The sequence below is a fragment of the Lactuca virosa genome, chromosome 6, assembly GCF_052849685.1.
Source record: "Lactuca virosa cultivar CGN04683 chromosome 6, Lactuca_virosa_CGN04683_v6, whole genome shotgun sequence".
Lineage (NCBI taxonomy): Eukaryota > Viridiplantae > Streptophyta > Magnoliopsida > Asterales > Asteraceae > Lactuca > Lactuca virosa.
This window is the reverse complement of record NC_136431.1, coordinates 267,284,933-267,309,169: the sequence shown is the minus strand read 5'-3', so window position 1 is coordinate 267,309,169 and position 24,237 is coordinate 267,284,933. Positions and strand designations below refer to the sequence as shown.

At 37.5% G+C, this 24,237-nt stretch overlaps 1 protein-coding gene across 1 annotated transcript; it reads right to left on the bottom strand.

Annotated features, from left to right (window-relative positions):
• Positions 1-6,108: 6,108 nt before the first annotated feature.
• On the bottom strand, positions 6,109-10,439 carry LOC145120194 (putative receptor-like protein kinase At1g80640). Its single transcript, XM_079056005.1, has 10 exons — positions 9,871-10,439; positions 9,624-9,794; positions 9,295-9,548; positions 9,077-9,209; positions 8,600-8,663; positions 8,413-8,509; positions 8,038-8,140; positions 7,610-7,728; positions 7,440-7,529; positions 6,109-6,609 (listed from the first exon to the last, which is right to left on the bottom strand). The coding sequence occupies exons 1-10, from the start codon at positions 10,040-10,042 to the stop codon at positions 6,454-6,456; spliced, it is 1,359 nt and encodes a 452-aa protein (XP_078912131.1). The 5' UTR covers positions 10,043-10,439; the 3' UTR covers positions 6,109-6,453.
• Between the last annotated feature and the right edge of the window lie 13,798 nt (positions 10,440-24,237).

Below are 24,237 nucleotides of genomic sequence, written 5' to 3'. Positions count from 1 at the left end.
GAGTATCATGGACTTATCCCGTGAGGGTAAAATTGTCCAAATCACCTAAAAAACCACAAAGTATCCAACATTAGGGTCTTAAATCCTCAACGAAACAAAATGAAGTTTGAAGCTCCCACCAACATTAGCAACCGACTTAGAAAAAAGATCCTAGCAGCAACCAAAAGATAGAATGAAATCATAACTACCCTAACATCAATAGAATTCATACTTCATCACTTGTGATAAGACAAAACAGCCACATGAAACCAATAAGGTCAAAATAGGAACACCATCATCTTTTCTCAAAAGACGATCAGAAACCTGAAATAAACCAATTTCCTGTATTTTTGTTAATCTCATCATAATCATAATTTCCTTCAATCGACTATCTTTCTCGAGTAAATTTCCTGGGTCGGGTTTCTTTGATGTGTTCTTTACCATTACAGAGACTTGACAAGTTAACTTGCTATTGGAAATGTCAGAAGTAAACTTTAAGGGTAATTTTTTCGTTTTGTATGGTTCCAATAGTTTGTAGTTAGTGTCGAATAGGTGTAGCCAATAGAAGCTATGTGAGATTACATAGGAATTTGATGTAATTTAAAGTTTAAGGAGAAGACAGTAGACGACTTTAGGTATGTTGGAGTTTGGGTATGTCATCCGAAAATGATATTGTTTTTAAGGAATTAAAAGGGCTTCAGACACTTTGTAGTAATGACATGTTTTTTGGAGGTCCCACACGAATATATCGATGTTACTGAGTTTATTTGATATTGTATATGTTGTGTTTATTAATCACTAAGCTCTTGTAGCTAATAGTTGTGATGATGTCCTTTCAGGTTTATGAAAAACTAGTAAGTGCAAGGGATAGCTTAGCTCAAGATGAGTAAGGTGTACTTTCACATATTGGGAAGAGTAGTGATCGCGAACTTTTGTATAGTTTTGTTGTATTGTCCCTTAATAGAACTTGTAAACTATTGGAATGGATATAAATGTACAATGTGGTATTATAAGTTTGTAAAACAATAAGCTGATGTACTTTGTATCAATTTTATGGGTGTTACAAGTTGGTATCATAGTTGAGGTTTAGCGAATTAAGCGTCTAAAAGAGTAGATTCTTAAACTTAAACCTTTAAAGATTAACGATGTGTTAAAACTTACTTCGAAGATTTGATAAAATTAATGCATTGGTCCATAGAAATGTAATGCATTAATGCATTGATCGAAAAAAAAACATGTGATGCATTAATGCATGGATTCTGAAACATGTATCTTGTATGATTCTTGAGCATATGAGTATGACTAGCATATAGTTGTAGTCTTATGGAGAATGTCAAGAGTAACTATCATCAGTCAAAATACTTTTAAGAAGGATAAAGGAAAATGTGACACTTATTAAGTATTAACGCGCTTTTTGAGCTTCAAGATGGTAAACTTTCGTGTTTTGGGAAGAGTATTGATCGTGACACTCGGTGGGGGGTTTTGTTATAGTTTTTTCATATTGTCCCGTGATAGAATTTGTATACTACTGGAATTGATATAAATATACACCGTGCTATCATGAGTTTGTAAAAAAAGATTATGTATTTTGTATCGATTTGACAGGATTTACAGGATAGTCCTTGACTAGAGAAGTATGATGCATATAAGTGCTCTCTGATCTGAAGAACATGTTTTAGAAAGCAAAGCAGAAACTATTGAAACTGTTCGAGCATTCCACACATGTAAAATGGAATAAAATCAGTTGTAATAATTACATAACAAGCTTCAAGATTAAAAAAAGATTGTGTTTATTAATCACTAAGCTCTTATAGCTAACAGTTGTGATGATGTCCTTTCAGGTTCATGAAAAACTAGTAAGAGCAAGGACATAGCTTAGCTCAAGATGAGTGAGGTGTACTTTCACGTATTGGGAAGAGTAATGATGGTGAACTTTTGTATAGTTTTGTTGTATTGTCCCTTAATAGAACTTGTAAACTATTGGAATGGATATATATGTACAATGTGGTATTATAAGTTTGTAAAACAATAATTTGATGTACTTTGTATCGATTTTATGGGTGTTACAAGTTGGTATCATAGTTGAGGTTTAGCAAATTAAGTGTCTAAAATACTAGATTTTTAAACTTAAACCTTTAGAGATTAACGATGTGTTAAAACTTACTTCGAAGATTTGATAAAATTAATGCATTGATCCATAGAAATGTAACGGACTGATGTATTGATCGAAAAAAAAAACATGTGATGCATTAATGCATGGATTTTGAAACATGTATCTTGTATGATTCTTGAGCATATGGGTATGACTAGCATATAGTTGTAGTCATATGGAGAATGTCAAGAGTAACTATCATCAGTCAAAATACTTTTAAGAAGGATAAAGGAAAATGTGACACTTATTAAGTATTAACACGCTTTTTGAGCTTCAAGATGGTAAACTTTCGTGTTTTGGGAAGAGTATTGATCGTGACACTCGGTGGGGGGATTTGTTCTAATTTTTTCATATTGTCCCGTGATAGAATTTGTATACTACTGGAATTGATATAAATATACACCGTGCTATCATGAGTTTGTAAAAAAAGATTATGTATTTTGTATCGATTTGACAGGATTTACAGGATAGTCCTTGACTAGAGAAGTATGATGCATATAAGTGCTCTCTGATCTGAAGAACATGTTTTAGAAAGCAAAGCAGAAACTATTGAAACGGTTCGAGCATTCCATGCATGTAAGATGGAATAAAATCGATTGTAATGATTACATAACGAGCTACAAGATTAAAAATCTTACACTTTAAATATAAAAATTCCATTTAGTAAGATGCCTAACATTTAATTACATAAATGGTTTATACCAAATCCTCTTGATCAATGGTATTCATAATTTTTGGACATATAAAGATTTAGAGCAAGTCTATTTCTCACACTCCCACTTTGTTAAGCCTTTTTTGGTGGAGCAAAAAAAAACACAAATTTTACCTCATTAACATCAATGTCATTTCAAGCCACATTATCGGTTTCAAGACAAATACAATACCATATTTTATCAAGATAACCATTTCACTTTATAGAGTAAGAGTGGAGTCTAACATTTTCTTTATGTTTCACAAAAAAAGATACTATACATAAAAATATTTTTAACAAAATAAAACAATGACTCTAGTCTCGCGAAAACAAGTAAAACTCCCATCTCTCATTTACATTTAGAGTCCTTTTTCAAGTTTATATCTCATTTTCCACCCTCACTAAATATAACTTTTTAAACATCCGCTTTTATAAATTGAAAGTAGAGTCCATTTTCTTTTTGTGGTTCACAAATATAACTTAAACCAAACACAAAGTATAACCATACAATATAATGACTCCGTAAACAAATCATAAGCCCCATCTCTCATTTACATTTGGAATCTTTTCCAAGTTTACATATCCTTTTATATCCCCCACCAAATACAATTTGTTTACCCATCTACACTCCATTTAAACAAAGTTTTATATAAACACCATCATTTTGTCACTTTCTTATCTTTGTATGTTAAAAAGAAAATCCACAAAACATAAACAATAAACCCAAGAAAATAGCCTAATCCAATATTCTTTCATATTTTATGTTACATAGCAAGCCAAGCCTATAAAATAACTCTTTCCTTTCAAAGAGGCATTCGATTAGATTATCATTTACTTATGCATCCTCCACGTTATGGAGTAGGTCTTTGCTAAGAAGTCATATTATTTATGGGATAGAAATAAATTTTGACCGTTGCTCGAAATGGTCTGTGGGTTGAACCTAATAAGATAGCAATAACAATGCAAGAAGTAATGAGTACATGGTCGATGACAGGGAAACCCATGTTTTTTGATTTTTCAATAAAAATGATAAGCATACTTCTACATCAGATATATCGTATTAGTCTATTTAATATGTTGATGGATCATGATACAACATTTTATGCTATGTCATAATTCATCCACTTTTTATAGATGGGGAGTGGAGTCCATTTTTTTTATGTTGAGTAAATAGCATAATTGGTCTCTATCGTTTACAAAAAAGTACAGTTTGAGTTTAAAAAAAAATTGTCACGTGGTCAATCTAAAATTGAAACTTTCATATAGAATCGGTCCCTCAAAAATTTGAATGCACTTGAAAATATTATTTTTCTCTCCTGGTTTTCTTAACACCATCTTCTCTCTCTTTCTCTACTATTTCCTGTTGCAGCACCACCACCGTTAGCAACCATCTTCACACCATATGTTCGTCCAGCAAAAAAAAAGATACCACACACCCCCACCTCCCTCTTTCCAAAAACCATCACCATCTACAACAAATCGATTTTCATCAAACCCATTTTTAGGAGGCATATACTAGATGAAGCTGCCACCATCGCGAACAGAGCCACCGCCATCGGATAACACAAATAAACACATATGAAAATGAATATGCCACTTCTCTCTCCCTCAAATATATGAAAAACGGATACATCTAGGATTTTGGTGGCCTAAAAACCCTAGTCGATCGGATGATATAAGCGCTAGGTTTAGGGATTTCCATGTTCAGGTTCGACCCTCTCACGGATCAAGAAAGCTAGATCGACTTTGTCGGAGAAAGAAATAGAGAGAGGATTGTATCAACGACGACTTCGATATGGAAACCCTAGCCTCGGACCAGAAACCCCAAGCCAGCCTAGGTTCTAGCGACATGAAGGAAGCTCTGGTAAAGGTGGAGACGAATAGATGGCGTGAAGGTGGTAGTCCGGCGAAAAGGGGATTGCGGAAAACAATATAGAAGATGGTGATTAAAAGAGAAGATATTCCTAGCGGAGGCAGCAGGGGAAAAAAAAGAGACAGAAGATTGTTTTGGTATATTAAAAGAGAAAATGATGGTTAGGGTCATGGTTCTAAAAAACGCGTCATGGCGCGCCTCAAGGCGTACCATGGCGCGAGGCGTGGTGTAGCCGTTACGAAAACGTCCAAGGCGGGTTTGTTAAGCGTGGCGCCCAAATAACGTGGCAAGGCGCGCCTTATCGAGTTTTTTTCAAGGCGCGAGTATTTTTTGTTTTTTTTTTTTTTTGAATTTTTTTATCGAGTCTAAAATAATTGAGTTTTTGTTAACTTTTTATATTAAATACTAATATAACACTTCTAAAAACTTGATATACTTGATAAAAATCAATAATTATATGATTTATCTCTTTTAATATATATAAAATAGTCACGCCTTGAAAAACGTCATGGCTCGCTAAGGCTTGTCATGACTTAACTTTTACCTTGCCGCCAAGTCACGCCTCACGTTCTTTAGAACCTTGGTTAGGGTAGCTTATTAAGGGTTTTTTTGCTTTTTTTTTCATTTTTGTAATTATAAAAATATTTAGTAAATAAAAGAAAATGGAAAAAATAAGAATGGCAAAATAGTTTTTTCAAATGCATTCAAATTTTCGAGAGACCAATTTTATATGGAAGTTTCAATTTTAAACTGACTTTGCAACAAAATATATTTGACTCAAACTACATTTTGTTATTTACTCTTTTATATTTCACAAAAAATATAATTTAAAAAAAAAAAAGCATAAACCATACAATAACTACAAAACCAATAAAAATACACGGCTCAAGGTTCTAAAAAATCCGTCATTGTGCGCTATTGTTCCAAGCTTGCACTTGCCGTGAAGCTTTAACAAATTGTCGATTTAAGTTCTATATATATATATATATATATATATATATATATATATATATATATATAATTGACGCCTTAATTCACGTTTTACGAACGACGTAGCTCGTCACGACTCATACAAACTTAAGATTTAACATAAACTTAAGATTTAACATTGCGGTGAAGTAAGTGTATCATATTTAGAATCTTGATAAGACCTCCCCCTCTCATTTATTTGGATTTCCTTTTCAAGTGTACATATCCATTTTAACCCCATAAGATCCAACTTTTTACACGTCTACACCCCATTTAAACAACTTTTTATATAAACACCATCATTTTGCCACTTTATTCTGTCATGTTAAAAACATAATCCACAAAATAGAAACAATAACCCAAGAAAGTAGCCTAATCCAATATTCTATCATATCCTATTTCACATTAAAAAAAAAAAAAAAAAGGCAAGCCTATATAAACATGTTATATCATAATTCATCCATTTTTATAAAGTGGACGTGGAGTCTAATTTCTTTAAGTTTCACAAAAAGTATAATTTACAACCAAAAACAAATCATACCCATACAATGACTCCAAAACCAATAACACCTCCCCCCCTCTCATTTACATATGGATCCCCTTTTCAAGTTTACATATCCATTCCCACCCCCCACCAAATACATCTTTTTACCCATCTACCCCCCAAATAAATAAATATTCTAATAAACACCCTCACTTTGCCCTTTTCTTCTCTTTTTCATCTTTAAAAACAAAACCCACAAAATAAAAATAAAAAAGAAAACCTAAACAAATAGGTAGATGAGGAAATCATGGTTCGACTGATACCGAAGGCCTTGTTTGTGTAAGTCTTAGAGTCCCTCCAAGCTCAACGGGGACAAGAGGGATCAGAGAATGCAAGACGTCGGTTATTAATGGCCGGTAGCTTGGTTCCGGTTGTACACATAGCACAGCCACCGCAGCAACCTACAGATAACAAAAAAATAGCAATGTACTTCCATTCATTTGCTATTATAACAGATTTATTCACTCTATCAATAACAAACCCAGATATTGTATGTATATCATAGATTTGTCTTTTTTATTGATTTATAACAAATGAGGCAATTTCAACCTAAGTTTCATTCAAGGATTAAATGCAAGAAAGAGCAATGTAGATTAAGTGATTTTAAATTTATTATAAACTAAGTAATTATAACAATGTAATCTTAATACGAATAGGATTCACTACTATAATTTGGTAGTTTTCAAAGTATGATGTCCTAGATACAAAGAAAGTGAAAGTCGAATGATATAATTGGGTAGAGTTTTCTCCACATAAAATACATTATTACAAAAATTTGAAAGAACCATGTTGTAATAGAAAGAAATGAAAGGAAGATGCTATAACATACAAATAAATGAATCTACGTTACTACTTCCATGTATTTTTCCATTTATTCATGTTAACACTTTGTACTTTGAAAAAATCCACCTACTTATAGGAATGGCCATATTCAAATACAAAGTAATTTCACTGCTATAATTGAATTAAAATTAGTAAATTACAATGCTAAAATTGGCTAGGTTTTTCAAAATTTGACTTATCAAAAAGAAAATGATAATATATAAATAAAAAAAAAAAAGTACGTTGCTATTTAATGCATTTAGCCCGTCATTCTTTTTTATAGCATGTAATGCACATAAAATTGAAAGAAAAATGTGTTAAATCATTCAAACATTTATAATCTTATAAACTGTTTATTCAAAAATCAGATGCTTATTTAAACTTAGTTTTTCTAATCATATTTACGTACTTGGTACAGGTGCTTGAGATCCATTGTGTATCTGATCACGGGATCTACAATATTCGGAAGCTTTGATCTGTCTGTTAACTGTGGCATTGCCTGAAATTTACAATTTTGGTTTCAAAACACCGAATAAAAATCAAATAATCAAATGTTCAAAAAAAAAGTGTAAGTTCTACCCAAGTGACAATAGATTGGCATTGAGATTCTGCTAATTTTTCTACAGGTCGCCTTCCAAGTAAAAGCTCTAAAAGTACAACTCCAAATGCATAAACGTCACTTTTATCAGTCAATTTTCCTGTACACACAAATGGAAAGCATTAAAACATCCTTTTATCAACATTCAATTTTTCCATCAAAATTCTATACTTGTAATTGACCATCATTAAATAGCACAAAAAAGTTGGATTTTAATCCTAGAAATAGCAACATACTTTCAATTATTTATATATTGCAGTTTTTTTTTTCTTATTCAAGTTTTATCCTATGAAAAATCTACCCAATTATAGCATTGTACATTTAAATAACATCATACCTTGAAATAATAATTAAAAAACACCCAATAAGTGTAATAAAGTAATAAACAAATCAATGAATGTATACATACCATCTAAAAGATACTCAGGAGCTACATAACCCAATGTCCCTGAAAGCTTAATGTTGTTTTTGTTCTGGGCCCCATCCATTATAGCAAGACCAAAATCTGAAAGCTTTACAAAACATAACAATTGTAACAAAATTTCAGTATATCTTCTTCTTTGTGATTTACAACACAAAATTGATTATTTTTAATATATTTTAGAAATTGATTTATTTTTGGAAAGGTATAGGTGATAGGTCCCACTATGAATGCAAGTCATATAGCCTACCTAAGACTTTCAAAGTAGGTGGGAGATGCATTATTATTATGATTCTGACAGAAAGAAAGTTTGTGTAAATTTTATAATAAATAAATAAAATTATTTGATGTTTAAAAAAGTACCTTAGCATTGAAGCTGGAATCCAGAAGGATATTAGATGATTTCAGATCTCTATGAATCACCGATGGTTTGCAGTTCTCATGCAAATATTCTAATCCCCTGTGCTCAAATAATTACAAATATTTTAAAAAATATAATAATAAAAAATTCATCTCATTATTAAATTAATTATTTATCCACAAGTCCCACCTTGCTGTATCTAGAGCAATCTTCATCCTGCAATGCCATGTTAAATTGGATCCACTGGAAGGCCCTGTGTATGGACACATAATTTAATTCTTGTTATCCAATCTTATTTTTATTTTTGTAAATAAATAAAACAATAAAATACTCCAACAATCTCATCAAAAAATTAACACACTTTCCATATTTGGGATTTTCGTATAGATTGCTACATATCTCCTTTTCAAGCATATGACCCATCTACCCCTTTAAGCTTTAACCATCACTACAAACTAATCAATAGCTAAAAAAAGACATATTTACCCTTTACTATGTTTCAAACTATAATCATATCAATTTATGTCGGCTTTCAAGATGTTGTGTACTTGTGTTAGACTCATAACTAAAAAGTAAAAACCAAAACAACCTAATCATATTGATTTTGCTCCTGAGCTTTAAAGGGTATTTTAGGTATTCTGAAAAGGTTTTAAAAAAATGGCTCACCATGTAATTGATTTTCTAAAGATCCATTATGCATCAGTTCATAAACAAGAAGCTTGGTTTCATCATGAACACAATATCCCAATAAGGTGATTATATTCGAATGATGAATTTTACTCAATAGATCCACCTCCGTCTGCAAAAAAGAAAACCCTAATCACAAAATTGCAAGAATTAAAAGATTAATTAAAGTCTGAATCTTTAAGATAATGATAATTAACCTGGAATTCTTTAATGGCGTCTTGACTAATACCATCTAATCTTTTAACAGCTACATGCAAATTATCATCGAGTCGAGCTTTATACACGCATCCAAATCCACCTACGCCTAATATCTCGCTTTCACCGAAGTTATTTGTTGCTGATTCTAACACGTTATAATCCATAACAACCACCGATCCCTTTTCGATTTTGGTTTTGAAAACACCGTTAGTTCTGCTAACGAATGAACTCAATGGAAGCCCTCTCAAAGAATCTTCAAATTAAAACCACAAATCTGTTTAGAATCTGTAGAATTTTTCAAAACCTATTAAGTTTTACATCGTCTTACCTAATTTTTTGGTACCGATTTTGCCTGATTTGTGTATATTCTTTCTGTGGCATATCCACAAACACATGATGGACACTATGATGATTGCCATCACAGACGAAGCTGTGATAAGCCCAATAAGAACCTTTCGACTTGAACTGTGTTGGTGCTTCGTGATATCGATTTCAGTTCCTGATTCGGATGAAAGTAAAGATGTTAGAGGTAGATAGCAATAACCCGGATGTGAATGATGGAAGGGGATATATACCTGAAGTGAAGTCGGCCATTGATGCTGGAATTGAAGGAATGGGAGGCGCAGCAGGTGAGGATTCAGGAACAGAAATCGCAGAAAAGGGAAATGAAGCTTCGGGTCTGGCATCAGTTGAGCTAATTTCAAAATCCAAAACTAAAACAAACAAAAAACCAAGAAGGATTTTCATACTTCGCTTTCTTCTTTGTATGTCTACAATAAACAAAACATGAGATTTCTTTTAAGGAAATCCGAGTTGAGAGTTGTATGTATCCTAATGGAGACAGATAGCGAGATCTCAAATTTAATTTAATGTTTTTGAATTGAAGTGAATCTTGATGGGTGTTTTTCTCTTTCTCTCTCCTCTGTCTGCCCACTCTCGTTGCATCTCTCACACACAGTGAAACACACAGAGATGATTTGGGACAGAGCAGTAGTTGATGAAGATGACCATGGAGGGGAATGAGAAGATGAATGCTGATTTGCTGTGATATCTGCAAATGGCGATGAGGTTTGTTAGCTGCTGCAAGATGGAGACAGTAGACCGGCAAAAGTTTACTTTTCTTGAAATCACAAAAATAAAGAAAAAGGAGGGAACTTTCTTATTAGATTAAAAATCAAAATTCCCTTTACGAGGTGTTATTATTCTTTTTTTTTTCTTTCTCCTTTTTAAATCCTTTTTAAATGTGACATCTCATTTTTGTTGACCACTAATTATTATGAGTATTTGGTTCGGATCGACAAACTCGAAAATATGCTTAAACTAGATCATATCACTTTACATAGGTAGGCATAATGCATGCACACTTTATTTTCATTGATATTCCCATGTACATAATAGTTTATAGGATTTCACGTATATAATCACATATTTTTCTATATATTGTTTTTAGTTTTTACACGAAAACCCACAAACAAATTCATTCTCATAAAAGTTTATATAAACGTAGGAGCAGGTAAACGAGTAATAAGTTTCACTATTATCTCATTTAAATGGCAAAACTAATTCTTTTATAAATAATATTTATAGATCTTCGAGTCATAACATTATTATGCATAACACATCAGACTCTATTAAGCAGTTTCATAGCATCTTGCGCAAAGAAACTGAAAGTGTCAAATGCAAAATGTATAAATGAGTGTTGATTTTCATACACGTTTTATCAAGTTTTTGCCATTTTGCATGAGACACCTTTTAAATTAGTATGTCCTAATCTCATAGTGAAAACTTCACTCCCTAATCCCACAAAAAGCAAGAAGGAAGCTATATAGCACCAAGATGGGTCCTAGAACCCACCAAACTTTTAAATTTTATTTACTATTTATATATTAAAAAAATAAGGACTTATCTTGAAAAGAAAATAGAACTTACCTTATTGTATTAGAAAAAATAAAAATAAGAAATGATAGAATATTTATAGTTAAATTTGCAAAGAAAATAGTTAATGTTTGGCAACTCTATCCTACATTGGAGATAAAGATAAATACTTATAGTTTTTGATATTATAAAAAGAAATTGTCAAATGTTATAAAAAACTTGTAAAAACAATACAACTCCTTCCACATTGGTGACTGTGGTAAATGGTAGTTGCAAATTTCTTTAAAAGAAAAGAAATTTGTTTGTGCACAATAGTTAAGTTTTTTCTAAAAATTCGGTTTTAGATGTTAAATAGGTGGTTTTTACTGATTTTTAAGGCATTTAACCGGTTTAGCTGAACGTAGTTTTTTTTTACAAATCGTCCGGTTTTTACTGGTTTGACGTGACTCGTCCTACCACAAGTGTTGTTGACTCTTGTTTTTTCAACTTCACTTAAATAGAAAACCACGTGCTTTTCTATTCTAGTTGAGTTTTTGTATCTTTGCCTTTACCTTGAGTTCTTTAATCAACTTTTTGAATTTCTTGATATTTCTTCGATTATGACAATTATACCCTTCTTTTCTTTTTGATTATGTGGATCTAATATAAGGTTATCTGTTATCATGACGGTAACATGCGTCAATCAAATAGGGCCATGTTTTGTGGGTCCAGACGTGTCGATCAATGTTCTTTTTAAATATTCCAAAGCAAATAATTATGAAATTGTTATTACCGCCCATGTAGTGTTTCGGTACGTCATTCTTTTTATTCTTTACATCCAACGTCTCAACTCACGGTGTTTTGCGACCCCTACTTATGAGAAGTATTATTGCACTTGCCACCATTAATCCTGTCACTTTGGTCTTTCATTTTCCATTTATATAGAGCTATCAAATGCAAGAATATCATCATATCATGTAACTTTTTTCAATTTTTTTTTTTTTTCAATTTTTTATATATATGCAGAAAATAAAATAAAAATCTTTTTTTTAAATGTAGAAAAACAGAAAAATTAAAATATCTTTGGACTTTTTCAGATTTTTAATGCAATGAAAAAAAGAAAATTGAAAATTTTAACTGAAAAATACTAAAAATTTTAAAATTATTAATAAAAAACGCAAATATTACATTGACCCCCTCCCTAAGCTTAAAATGATGCATTGTCCTCAATGCTCAGAGATGAATGAAATACTTAATAGAATACATAAAAACAACAGGTTGCAACTAGGAAATAGTGTACCTGATAAGTTTGTAGAAAATCTGATTTTGAAGAAGATGTTGGCGAAAAATCTGATTTTCAGCAACTCTGAAGATCCTTTGATTTCCCCAAGCTTGTTTGGGACTGCGGTCATCTCTTTATTAAAAGTAGAAAAATAAACTAATACTAAGTGGGTTACCTCCGGGAAAGTCGCCATTTTACAAAGTCATTGGCTCGACTATGCCAAATCAGATTCTCAACTGGTGTGGTTGAGACTTCTTTGTAGCTCAGTTCTTTTTCTTCCTCACTCCAGATCCCTTCAAATGTAGCATAATGGGTGGATCGGGTGGTTGTACAGTAAACTGGAAAGACTTCAGATTTTTATCAGCATACTCGTTTTTCAGATTCTTAAGTCTTTTTCTTTTTCTGATCTTCTTCTCAAAAAAATTCTTATTCTCTTCGGATTTTCTTCTTTTCAGATTCTTCTCAACATTCACCTTCTCCTTTTCTTCCCCAAGCTTGTCTTTTTCGATCAGCTCCTTGTCAGCCCTTTCAGCAGAAATCATATCCTCCTTTACCTCACCAAGCTTATTTCATTTCAGATCCTTTGATCCATCATCAGATAATTTTATGTCTTTAAATATTTCTTGCACAAAAGCTATAACATTCACATTTCAGGTACTTTTATTTTCCCCTCAAACATAAAATCTATTGCATTTGGGTCCCAGTCCATAACCAAACACAAGTTAAGCTTTAGTGTATAGCTTAAAACCTCCAAGTGTGACCCAAAAATCAAACTGGTCAAAAAGTCAAAAGTGAACGATCAAGGTCAAAGTACCCAAGAATTCTCCTAAAATCACGTCGTGACCCTTGACTAGTCACGTCGAGAACCACAAACCGACAAAATACCCATGAATTCTCCTAAAATCACGTCATAGCTGATAGTAGGTCGCACCGTGATATCCATCCAAACAACATAACTCATAAAGGACTTAATCCCTTAAGTCCATACCCCCAATGAAACATCCCAAAAATACGGTCCAAAAATTCCGATTTTAAATTCATTAATTAATCCAGAATTACTAAAAATCATTATTCGAAACATAAACCATAATATGGCATATGTCAAAATAGTGTATCCATATCAATCACATGTCAAATAAATCAGAGTAAAATATCCCAGGCTAAAAGTTGTGGTGTGTGTCATGCAGTCATCCCGAGCTTTTCCCCTTGCTATCGGAAGTACCTGAAACCAAAATTGAAAACTATAAGCACGAAGCTTAATGAGTCTTCCCAAACTACCACATACCATAAACATAAGCACATACCAACATAAATTGGGCCTAGCCCGCTACCTCGGGCCTCGCCCGACATCGGACGAATCCGACATCAGGCCTCGCCTAGCATCATGCCCCACCTGGCATCGAGCCCCGCTCGGTATATAGATCTGTTTCTACTAGGTCCCGCCTGTCTCTGGGCCCTGCCCGCTATACACATACAAGCATATATTCATAATCATGCTAGTACATAACAGACAAACTCAACACTATAACTGTTAGTCTCAAGGCCCCACCTATCTTGGGCCCCGCCCCTACTCTGCTAATAATGAGATATGGAACCCCATCCATACTCATCTAATGATGAGATACGGGCCCCCGCCCACACTCACCTCCCTACCAGGCACATAAAAGTATCACAAAGACAACAAGTATAACTAAACATGCATTCCTTCCTCGGGTACCAGCCGACATCGAACCGTAGTTCGGAAACATACCTATAAACGTTCCTTGGGCCTCGCCCGACATTGGACTGTAATCCGGAAGCATATAAACTACATCAGGCTAACCCCGGTATCGGATCTAAACCCAGTATACACTAACATACATAAACGGGCCGGCATTGGTGCCTTAGACCCGTTCCTACAGAAGAAAACTCACCTCACAAGCTGACTGTAGAATCCTGCGAATAAACCTCTTGATGCTTGCTGGCAGATCTCCGAACTGCTGATCTCTCGACTCCCCGAGCTACCATTACCAAAATAATAATTAGTCCAAATCAACAATCCTTCTTATGGTAAAATGACCATTTTACCCCTTATCTAAATTGGTCCAAAACTAAGGCCCAAAAACCATAATATGAAAGGCCCAATACTAGGTAGACTTCCCAAACCCACTAGTGGCCCACTAATGGCCCAATTTGCTAAATTGAGTCCAATCCCTCTAATGGGCCTTACCCTAAGCCCAAACATATTCTTGGCCCAAATTATCTGATTTCCGATGGCCCATTAAGGCCCAAAGAACCAAAGTCCAATGTATGGCCCAATCTGAGGCCCAAAACATGCAAAGACCACTTCTGTTGAGTACGCGGGGCGTACTCCTCTTTACGCTAGGCGGTACAGGCTACATGGTGTGTACGTTGCGCGTACATGCATGTACGCCCAACGTACTTCTTTGTTACGTCGCTTTTCCTATTAAGCACTTAATACTCTATTCCAAAGGCTATAATCATAGATCAAGGTCCTCTTCAACATCTTAATCCATAAAGTCACTGACTTTGTGACTTTACATGACCCAACTAAGCCCAAACTCCAAAAATTGTATTCTATTTCCATGAAAGTGATCTTCACTCATACATGAAACCATTAAGACATCCAAGATGACAACTTTCTGCCTTAGGGACTCATTTGGCACTGAGAGTGGCAAATCTAAGCCTAGGAATCGGATTTGAACCATAAAGCTCTATTCTTGGGACCAAAAAGGTCCAAAACATCACTACACTAGATCTAAGCATACTTGAGGAAAGTTCAAGGATTTATACCTCAAGATGATCTGAAATGGAACAACAATCTCGTATCTACAACTTCTCCTTTTGAACCACCACCTTGCTTTGCTCTTCATTTGCTTGGAAAATGGATTCACCACACCAAAATGCTCTCCAATGGCCTTCTAAGCTCCAAGAACACTCAAAAAAGGGTTAGGGATTCGTGGTGGCTGTCTAAGGGTAAAATGGAGGCTGACCATTGAGGAATATTATCCCTTTTATAGTGTCACACCCTAAAATTTAGGGCTTAAGTCTGAATGGAGTACACCTCGCGTACTTCTATGTACGCCCGACGTACTCATGAACCACCCGCGTCCATTTTACTCCTCTACGATGGGTGTACCCCGACTTACGGTGGGCGTACTTCCGCGCCTATCACCTTGCATGCATGGTACCTTTTTGCCACTTTTCTCCATTAGGGACCAATAATGCCAATAACTTCCAAGTGTTATAACTCCTTCATTCTAAGTCCGTTTCCGACGAACTTTATATCCATGGAAAGGTGGCGGGAAGCCCTACGCTCCCAGCTACACACCCAAGCCTAAAACCATGCGAATAAGACCTGAGACCCATAAGAGACCGAATCGTCACATTACGCCTATACCCTTGTCCTCCGAAGCCACAACCGAGTACTTTCAAACCTGGGTGTTACACCCAAATCTTAGATTTAATTCTTCTAAGTGACTTAATGCATAAAGTTTCCAACTTTATCCATTCCTAAGTCCAAATCTCTCCAAAAATCTAACCCTAACTCTCAAAGGGTCATAACTCTTGCATGGATACAAGGAAATACACGCATAACCATTTTTCTAATAAAAAACAAGTCAAGAAGTCCTTCAAGTCATTCATATGGTTATGGAGTTCTCTAAACTGCCAGAATACCATAAAAGGGACTAAAACATACCATAAAACATACAAATCCATATCTAAAGGAATAAAACATAAAGGTGAAATCTTTATGCACACGAAGGTCCAAAGATGAGTAAAACTTATTGGATCTAAAATTGAAGTTATTGGCATTATTGGTCCCTAATGGAGAAAAGTGGCAAAAAGGTACCATTAGCAAAATAACTTCCGCGCCTATCACCTTGCATGCATGATTTTATCTTGGATCTTAGGCCCATTAGCAAAATGGAAGAAAAAATGAAAACTCAACAAAGAAGTCCTGGGTTAGGGTAAGGAATAATCTCAAAAGGGTGGAGGCTGCCAAATGACACAAAAACACAGAGGTAACACCCTTAAATATGGAATAAAACCATAAAAATGATATGGTCTTGGGCTGCACAGCTTTCGCGTCGTGACACCTTATGTGTCACGCCGTGAAAAGCTAGACTCAGCAAGGCCCAATTCAGCTTAAGCCCAAGCTGCCTTTCAATCCAAAACTCAACCTTTTGTCCACAGTCAGAAACTTTTAGCCCAATAACCTCATTCCTTTAAGGTCCAAACTTCATCCCTTTAATCCCAATACCTTCTCTTGATCAAATTAAAGTCAGTAATTCTGAAATAGGAAACATCCTGAAATTGGACGTTACATGTGTTTGTGGGCATTCTTTCCAACACGCCTCCCACGTTCGACGGGAAAAAAGAACCGATTGTCAGCATGTGATGGATTGTTGAGGTCGAGGGTACCTTTCGCGCCCATTTTTTCCATGAGGAGGAAAAGGTTATATTCGTTATGATCCTATTACACCACGCGATGAAGGACTGGTAGGGATAGATTGTTCATCAATCAATTTTTATGGTCAAGCTAGAGGCCATGACTTAGGATGAGTTTTCAACTCGATTCAGGGAGTATTATGTGCCCCTGGTGGAGATTGAGAGAATGAATCTAGAGTATCTGTCTCTCAAGCAGACTATTGGGTCGGTGACTGGGATCACTGACAAGTTCATGGAGAGGCGTTGTTTTTCCCTGAGTATGTTGCAATAAAATGTCACACCCCGATCGACGACGGAAAACGTCGGAGCTGCGGCGTTTACAATTGGATCACAATCAACCACATATATTGAGCACTTAACATATTTAAATCAATATATTACAAACTTTTAAGTTTTAGAATTGAAATTACATCTTCATAATTTAAGCACACAACAATAAATTAAAACAAGTCAAGTTTATTCCAAAAGAAAGGAACTATAATTTCCTTAGAACCGATGTCCTACCTCCGGCTTCTTAGTTACCTGAGAATACACATTTTTAAAATACGTCAACAAATATTATTGGTGAGTTCCACAGGTTTTGACTCCGTCACTTTATAAAAAGAGATCTTTATAAAATGTAAAATGTTTAACGAAGTAAGTTGTGCAAAAACATGGTCAACAATGTTACCGATATGCTCCGGGTGAGACCCAATACTAGAAATCCGATACGAGTATCCATGTTAATATACTTATGATAAAAGTAAATATTAACATATTTTTGTGAAGAAAAATATTAATTGCTTATATAAATAAACACTACCAATCGATTTAACAATCTACAAACAATATTTATACTACATACAACCTTATCCTAGTTTGTATTAGTATTTTTGTATCCGGGATTTTGTTATAATTCCCAATTGTTTGTGTTTGAAAACTTTTGGTTGTAACGCTTAATATTTGTAAAGCTACCAAAGTTTTAACATGACAACGGTCGTATGTGTCCCTATACGAGTTTAAACAACACGCCGGCTGTAAGTGCCTTTACACGAGTTTAAACAGCATGTCGGCTGTATGTAACAGCCCAATATTTCAAGTAAAAATTTTCATTTAAATATTAACAATCCATGTTTAATAATTAGAAATTCCAATCATAAGTTGTTTCCAAAATTCAATACATCAACATATTATTCAAAAAGATCAGAGTGTCCATAATAACTAGTGGGGAAAAATGCTTGAGAGTGCACGCTGCGCCATCAAGTCGGGCCCTTGACCTTAGAGCTAAAAGTACTTGAAACATCCAAAAAAACTGTAAGCACACGCTTAGTGAGTTTCCCAAAACACACGACATATATAACCACATAATTCCATGCACACATACATATAAGGTTGCCATGGACTTCATTCATGGTATTCACTTGGAATTCCATGGGCTACCCCCATGGTCTTATACCCCCGAGCCATGGGCTCCTCCCATGGCCTTCACATAATTCACACATAGATCAAATAGAAACCATTACATATTCCATGACTAAACATTTCATATCAATTAATGGGCCGGCCTTGGTGCCTTCGACCCATGAGTTTAGTGAGAAGACTCATCTCAGTCTGCTGAACACAAAAGTTGCTCGTCTAACAGTCTGAAACCACACACTGAACAATGATACAATTAACCCTAAATTAGTATTATAGTACGACCTAATCATAGAGTCTAAACACTTAAGCCTAAGCCATTCCATAATGACCCAAAAGTCTTCCTTTTGCTAATGGGCCTAAGATCCAAGATAAAATCATTAATGGGCCGTATGGCCCAATAAGTCGCAACCAAAACAATTATGGCCCAAAACACAATATCAGCCTAAAACTCTAAATGGGACCACGCCCAAAGCTGAATAAGGCCCAATAAGCTTACAAGCCCAAAACAAGGCCCAAACCCATCTGAGTGCGTACGCTCTGCGTACCACTCCAGTACGCTCAACGTACTAGCCCCTTAAGTAGTACGCGTTGTGTACACGTTACTACGCATGGCGTATAAGCCAGACATGCACAATCGACCATTAATTACTTAATACTTGGGATTTCAACGTCAAACTTTAGATCTGAGTCCATTAAGATGTCCTAAGGCATAAAGTTGGCAACTTTACGCCCTTGCATGTCATGAGTGACCCCTATACTTCATGCTTCTCATTAAGACCTCATTTAAGACCTCTAACTTATGCATGGGATCAAAACAACCTCCAAGATGGCACCTTTATTCATCAAACATGCTCAAAGAGCTTGGATATAGAAATCCTAATCTCTGGAGTTTCTCAACTCACAAGAGAAGGTCCAAAAGCCAAAAAAGGGACTCCATAACAAAACCCTAGCTAAAATAATCAAAAGAAATGACAAGTTCATGACTTTATACCTCCACAATTTCCTCAAGATGAACTAGATGCAGGATCTAGAAGCTCAACGACACCCAAGGCTTGATCACCACCTTATCCTTCTTGAATGCACTCTAAAATGGCCACCAATACACTTCTAAGCTCAAGAATCACACTCACAAGGAAATCTGAGGTTAAGGGACGAAATAAGGCTATGGAAGCTGATTATGGTTTGGTCAAAAGCCTTAAGGACATTTATATAAGTCTCAAGCCCGGAAATTAGGGTTTTGGTGTTCAGTCACGTACGCCCCGCGTAATCATTGGTACGCCTAGCATACGTGACAAACCTTTGTGATCCACCCAACCTTAATACGTTAAGCGTACTCCTTAAGTACCCCCAGCGTACTAAAGGACCAACTTTTACAATGACTTTCATGCTAGGGGTAAGAAGTGTAAATACCTGAATCCCGACCGTTACACTGTAAGTGTCTAAAAAGGTTTATTTACGTTACATGTAAATCATAACAGTTTCATATCCAAAATTTGACAGCACCCCGGCTGTAAATGACCATAACCAACACATTTCCAGTCATTTATACCATAAGACTTTTAAAATGTTCATTTTCTGAACAACTTGTGTAACGACCCAATTTTCAAGTCCAAAAATTTCTTTTTAATTAACTGACTCATAAATCATTCATAAGAAAATACTATGAAAACACATCATCTCATAAAACAGAACATCATGTCTGAAAACCCAAGTCATAAAATAATACATATCAGAGTACAATCCCAGAAAACTCCATGCGGAAATCATGTGTGTGTGTGTGCGATGCGATGCTACGCTGCCGGCTCCTTCCCCTTAGACGAATAGGTACCTGAAACCAAAACCGAAACCGTAAGCACAAAGCTTAGTGAGTTCCCCCATCATACCACATACCATACAATATCCTCGGTATCTTTCAACCGGTAATCATCGTCGGTATCTTTCAACCGGTAATCATCATCGGTATCTTTCAACCGATAATCATCATCGGTATCTTTCAACCGGTAACTATCATCGGTATCTTTCAACCGGTAATTGTCATCGGTATCTTTCAACCGGTATTTGTCATCGGTATCTTTCAACCGGTAACTGGGGACTATTCCACCCCCTACCACTAGCATACAACAACAAGATATAAGCATACAGTCAGGCATATACGGGTACTGACCTACCCTTCGGTCCTAAGGACCGCTATCAGGGGAACCAATCCCTATCATACACGTAGCATATCATACAAATAAAACTCATGACCCAAGCATGTAACCAGACCAAGATAATTATCACAAAGACAATCATCTTCTAAATATTCCTCTTTGGTGGGCCGGCATTGTGGCCTTAGACCCACCCCTACTGGAAGGTAACTCACCTCGTACGAGAAGCTGCTGATAATCTATACGGGAAACCTCCGTCCGCTGCTGCTCCGGAAATCCTCCGGCTACAACCCCCACAAAACACTCAGTTAGAAACTGATATCTACTCTTAGGGTAAAATGACCATTTTACCCCCGACCAAGTCCAAGTCAAAGTCAACTTCCAATTGACCCGACTCGCCGAGTTGGGCCGTCAACTCGTTGAGTCCCTTCCCTTTACTCGACCTTATCCACGACTTGACTCGTCGAGTTTGGCAATGACTCGACGAGTTCCCCTTCCTTACGAACATCAATGAACCTTCATCCGACTCGCCGAGTCGGATGAACACTCGTCGAGTTCACCTTCAACTGATGAACAAGTCCTGACCTTGACTCGCTGAGTTGTATGAACAACTCGTCGAGTTCATCTTCAAACATAAGGAGATTGCCTTGGACTCGCCGAGTCTGTTCTAGCACTCGTCGAGTCCCATGAACTCCAGGTCTAAAATTAAGTCAAATGCGTTGGGTCACTCTTTTTGTCCTGCTACAACCCTTCTAACACCCAACTAAGTCCTTTTGACCCTCAACAGATATGGGACTCAAAGCCTTGGACTCGTCGAGTCCCAAGAACGGACTCGCCGAGTCGATAACATCCACACCCTAAATCCTCGATTTCTGATGTACAACACTTGACCAAATGATAGATCCAAGCCCCTAAGCTCGATCTAGCACATAAAGTTACGAACTTTACGTGCATGCATGAGACTTTTGAGCCAAAAAGGCTCTAAAATGGCTCTAGTGTTGCATGGGGCCTTCCTTGGGTGCAAAAGCAACCCAAATCTGCCTTGTGACCCCTTTAAAGACCTGATTCCAAAGCCTCAACCCCCAACCATGTTTGCAATCATGGTTGGTTACCAAGAATGGCTTATAAAAGCCCTAAATCTCCCCAAAAAGGAATCTATCAAATGAAAGAGCAAGGTACATACTTTATACCTCTCAAAGACTGCAAATGATGAACCAAACTCGAATCCTTCAGTCTCCTCTTGATCCTTCTATGCTCTCCCTTCTTCCTTGAGGTCAAAACCCACAAGAATCACTCAAAAGCCTTAAATCTTGCACCAAAACACTTAGGGTTTGCTATGGAGGGTTTCTGGGAGCATAAAGGGGCGATGGAGGCTGTATAAGGTTGTTTAAATAGAGTACAAACCCTTAGATTAGGGTTTTGTCCAGTCAGAGCCTACTCGTCGAGTCCGGGACCCGACTCGACGAGTCCATCACTTAAATCCCGCGCCTCATCCCGCTTCTACTCGTCGAGTTGGTCCTTCAACTCGCCGAGTCCAAGGCCAAAAATGCAAAATACTTAAATAAAAATACATACCAAGAACCAGGTGCTACAAATCTCCCCCAATTATTTTGGACTTCGTCCTCGAAGCCTGCTGCTCGATCCTGGAACAGCTATGGGTAATGCTCTATCATCTCATCCACCGGCTCCCAAGTCTATTCCGAGGCCTTCCGGTGCTGCCATTGCACCTTTACCAGCTCAACCCTCTTGTTCCTCAGATCCTTCGACTTCCGGTCAAGGATTGCTACAGGTCGCTCAATGTAATTCAGGTTGTCATCGACCTGAATATCCTCTAAGGGTACTACTGCTGAGTCGTCCACCAGGCACTTCCGCAGCTGAGAGACGTGGAAAGTGTTGTGGATCTGACTGAGTTCGGCTGTCAGATCCAGCCTATAAGCCACCTTGCCCACCCGGGCTATAACCCTGAAGGGTCCAATATACCTGGGACCCAACTTGCCCCGCTTCCTGAATCGGATGACGCCCTTCCATGGCGACACCTTCATGAGAACCATATCCCCGACCTGAAACTCCAGGTCCGATCGGCGCTTGTCGGCATAACTTTTCTGCCGACTCTGAGCGGTCTGAAGCCTGCTCCGAACTTGCTGAATCCTCTCTGTCGTCTTGAGCACCACTTCGGTGCTCCCCATGACCCTCTGGCCAACCTCACCCTAACATATCGGGGTTCTGCACTTCCTCCCGTATAACATCTCGAAGGGAGGACGGTCAATACTCGCATGATAGCTATTATTATACGAGAACTTCGCCAACGGAAGGTAGGTATCCCAGCTACCTCCGAAGTCTAAAACACATGCCCGCAGCATATCGTCTAATGTCTGGATGGTCCGCTCGCTCTGACCATCCGTCTGCGGGTGAAAGGCGGTGCTAAAATACAGACGAGTACCCAGCTCGTCATGAAACTTCTTCCAAAACCTGGAAGTGAACCGCACATCCCTGTCTGAAATCACCGAAACTGGCACCCCGTACCGCGCCACTACCTCCCTGATATAGATATCGGCCAACCTTTCGGCCGAAATACTTTCCTGAATCGGGATAAAATGGGCGCTCTTGGTCAATCGATCGACGATGACCCAAATCGAATCCACTCCCCGCGCGGTCCTGGGAAGCTTTGTGATAAAATCCATCGTAATGTCTTCCCATTTCCACAGCGGGATATCCAACGGCTGCATCTTGCCATGTGGCCTCTGGTGCTCGGCCTTGACCTTCCTGCAGGTCAAGCACCGCTCCACATACCATGCTACGTCCCGCTTCATGCAGGGCCACCAATAATCAGGACGAAGATCTCTATACATCTTCGTCGCTCCGGGATGGATAGAAAATGTGGATTTGTGTGCCTCCTCCATCAGGATCTGGCGCACGCCTCCATGATAAGGGACCCACACCCTATGGTGAAGAGTCAATAACCCTCGGCTATCATAGTCGAAGGAGGAAACCTGCCCCACAATCCGCTCGCTCTTCCGATGTTCCTCCTTCATGGCCTCCTGTTGGGCCTCCCGAATCTGCTCCAACAGCGGAGTCACCACTGTCATCCTCAGACAGATATCCCTGATCGGCGCTGCCTTGCGGCTAAGCGCGTCGGCCACCACATTGGCCTTCCCCGGGTGGTAAAGGATCTCGCAATCGTAATCCTTCACCACGTCCAACCACCGACGTTGCCTCATGTTTAGATTCGGCTGATCCATGAGGTACCTCAAACTCTTATGGTCCGTGTAGATGGTATAACGAACACCATAGAGGTAATGACGCCAAATCTTGAGGGCGAACACCACAGCCCCTAGTTCCAAATCATGCGTCGGGTAGTTCGCCTCGTAAGGCTTCAGCTGCCTCGAAGCGTAAGCAATGACATGCCCCCTCTACATCAATACTGCGCCCAAACCCGAGATGGATGCATCACAGTACACGACGAAATCCTCCATGCCCTCTGGCAGGGCTAAGATTGGCGCCTCGCACAATCTCTGCCTCAAGGTCTCGAATGCAGCCTGCTGCTCACGCCCCCAACGAAAGACCACGACTTTCCTCGTCAGCCTGGTCAGGGGCACGACTATCTTGGAGAAGTCCTGAATGAATCTCCGATAGTAGCCTGCCAATCCCAGAATGCTCCGAATCTCAGATGGAGACCTCGGAACCTCTCATCTCATCACGACCTCCACTTTGGCCGGATCTACCGAAATCATGTTCTGGTTGACAAGGTGCCCAAGAATTTGCACCTCGCGTAACCAGAACTCACACTTGGAGAACTTAGCATACAAGCT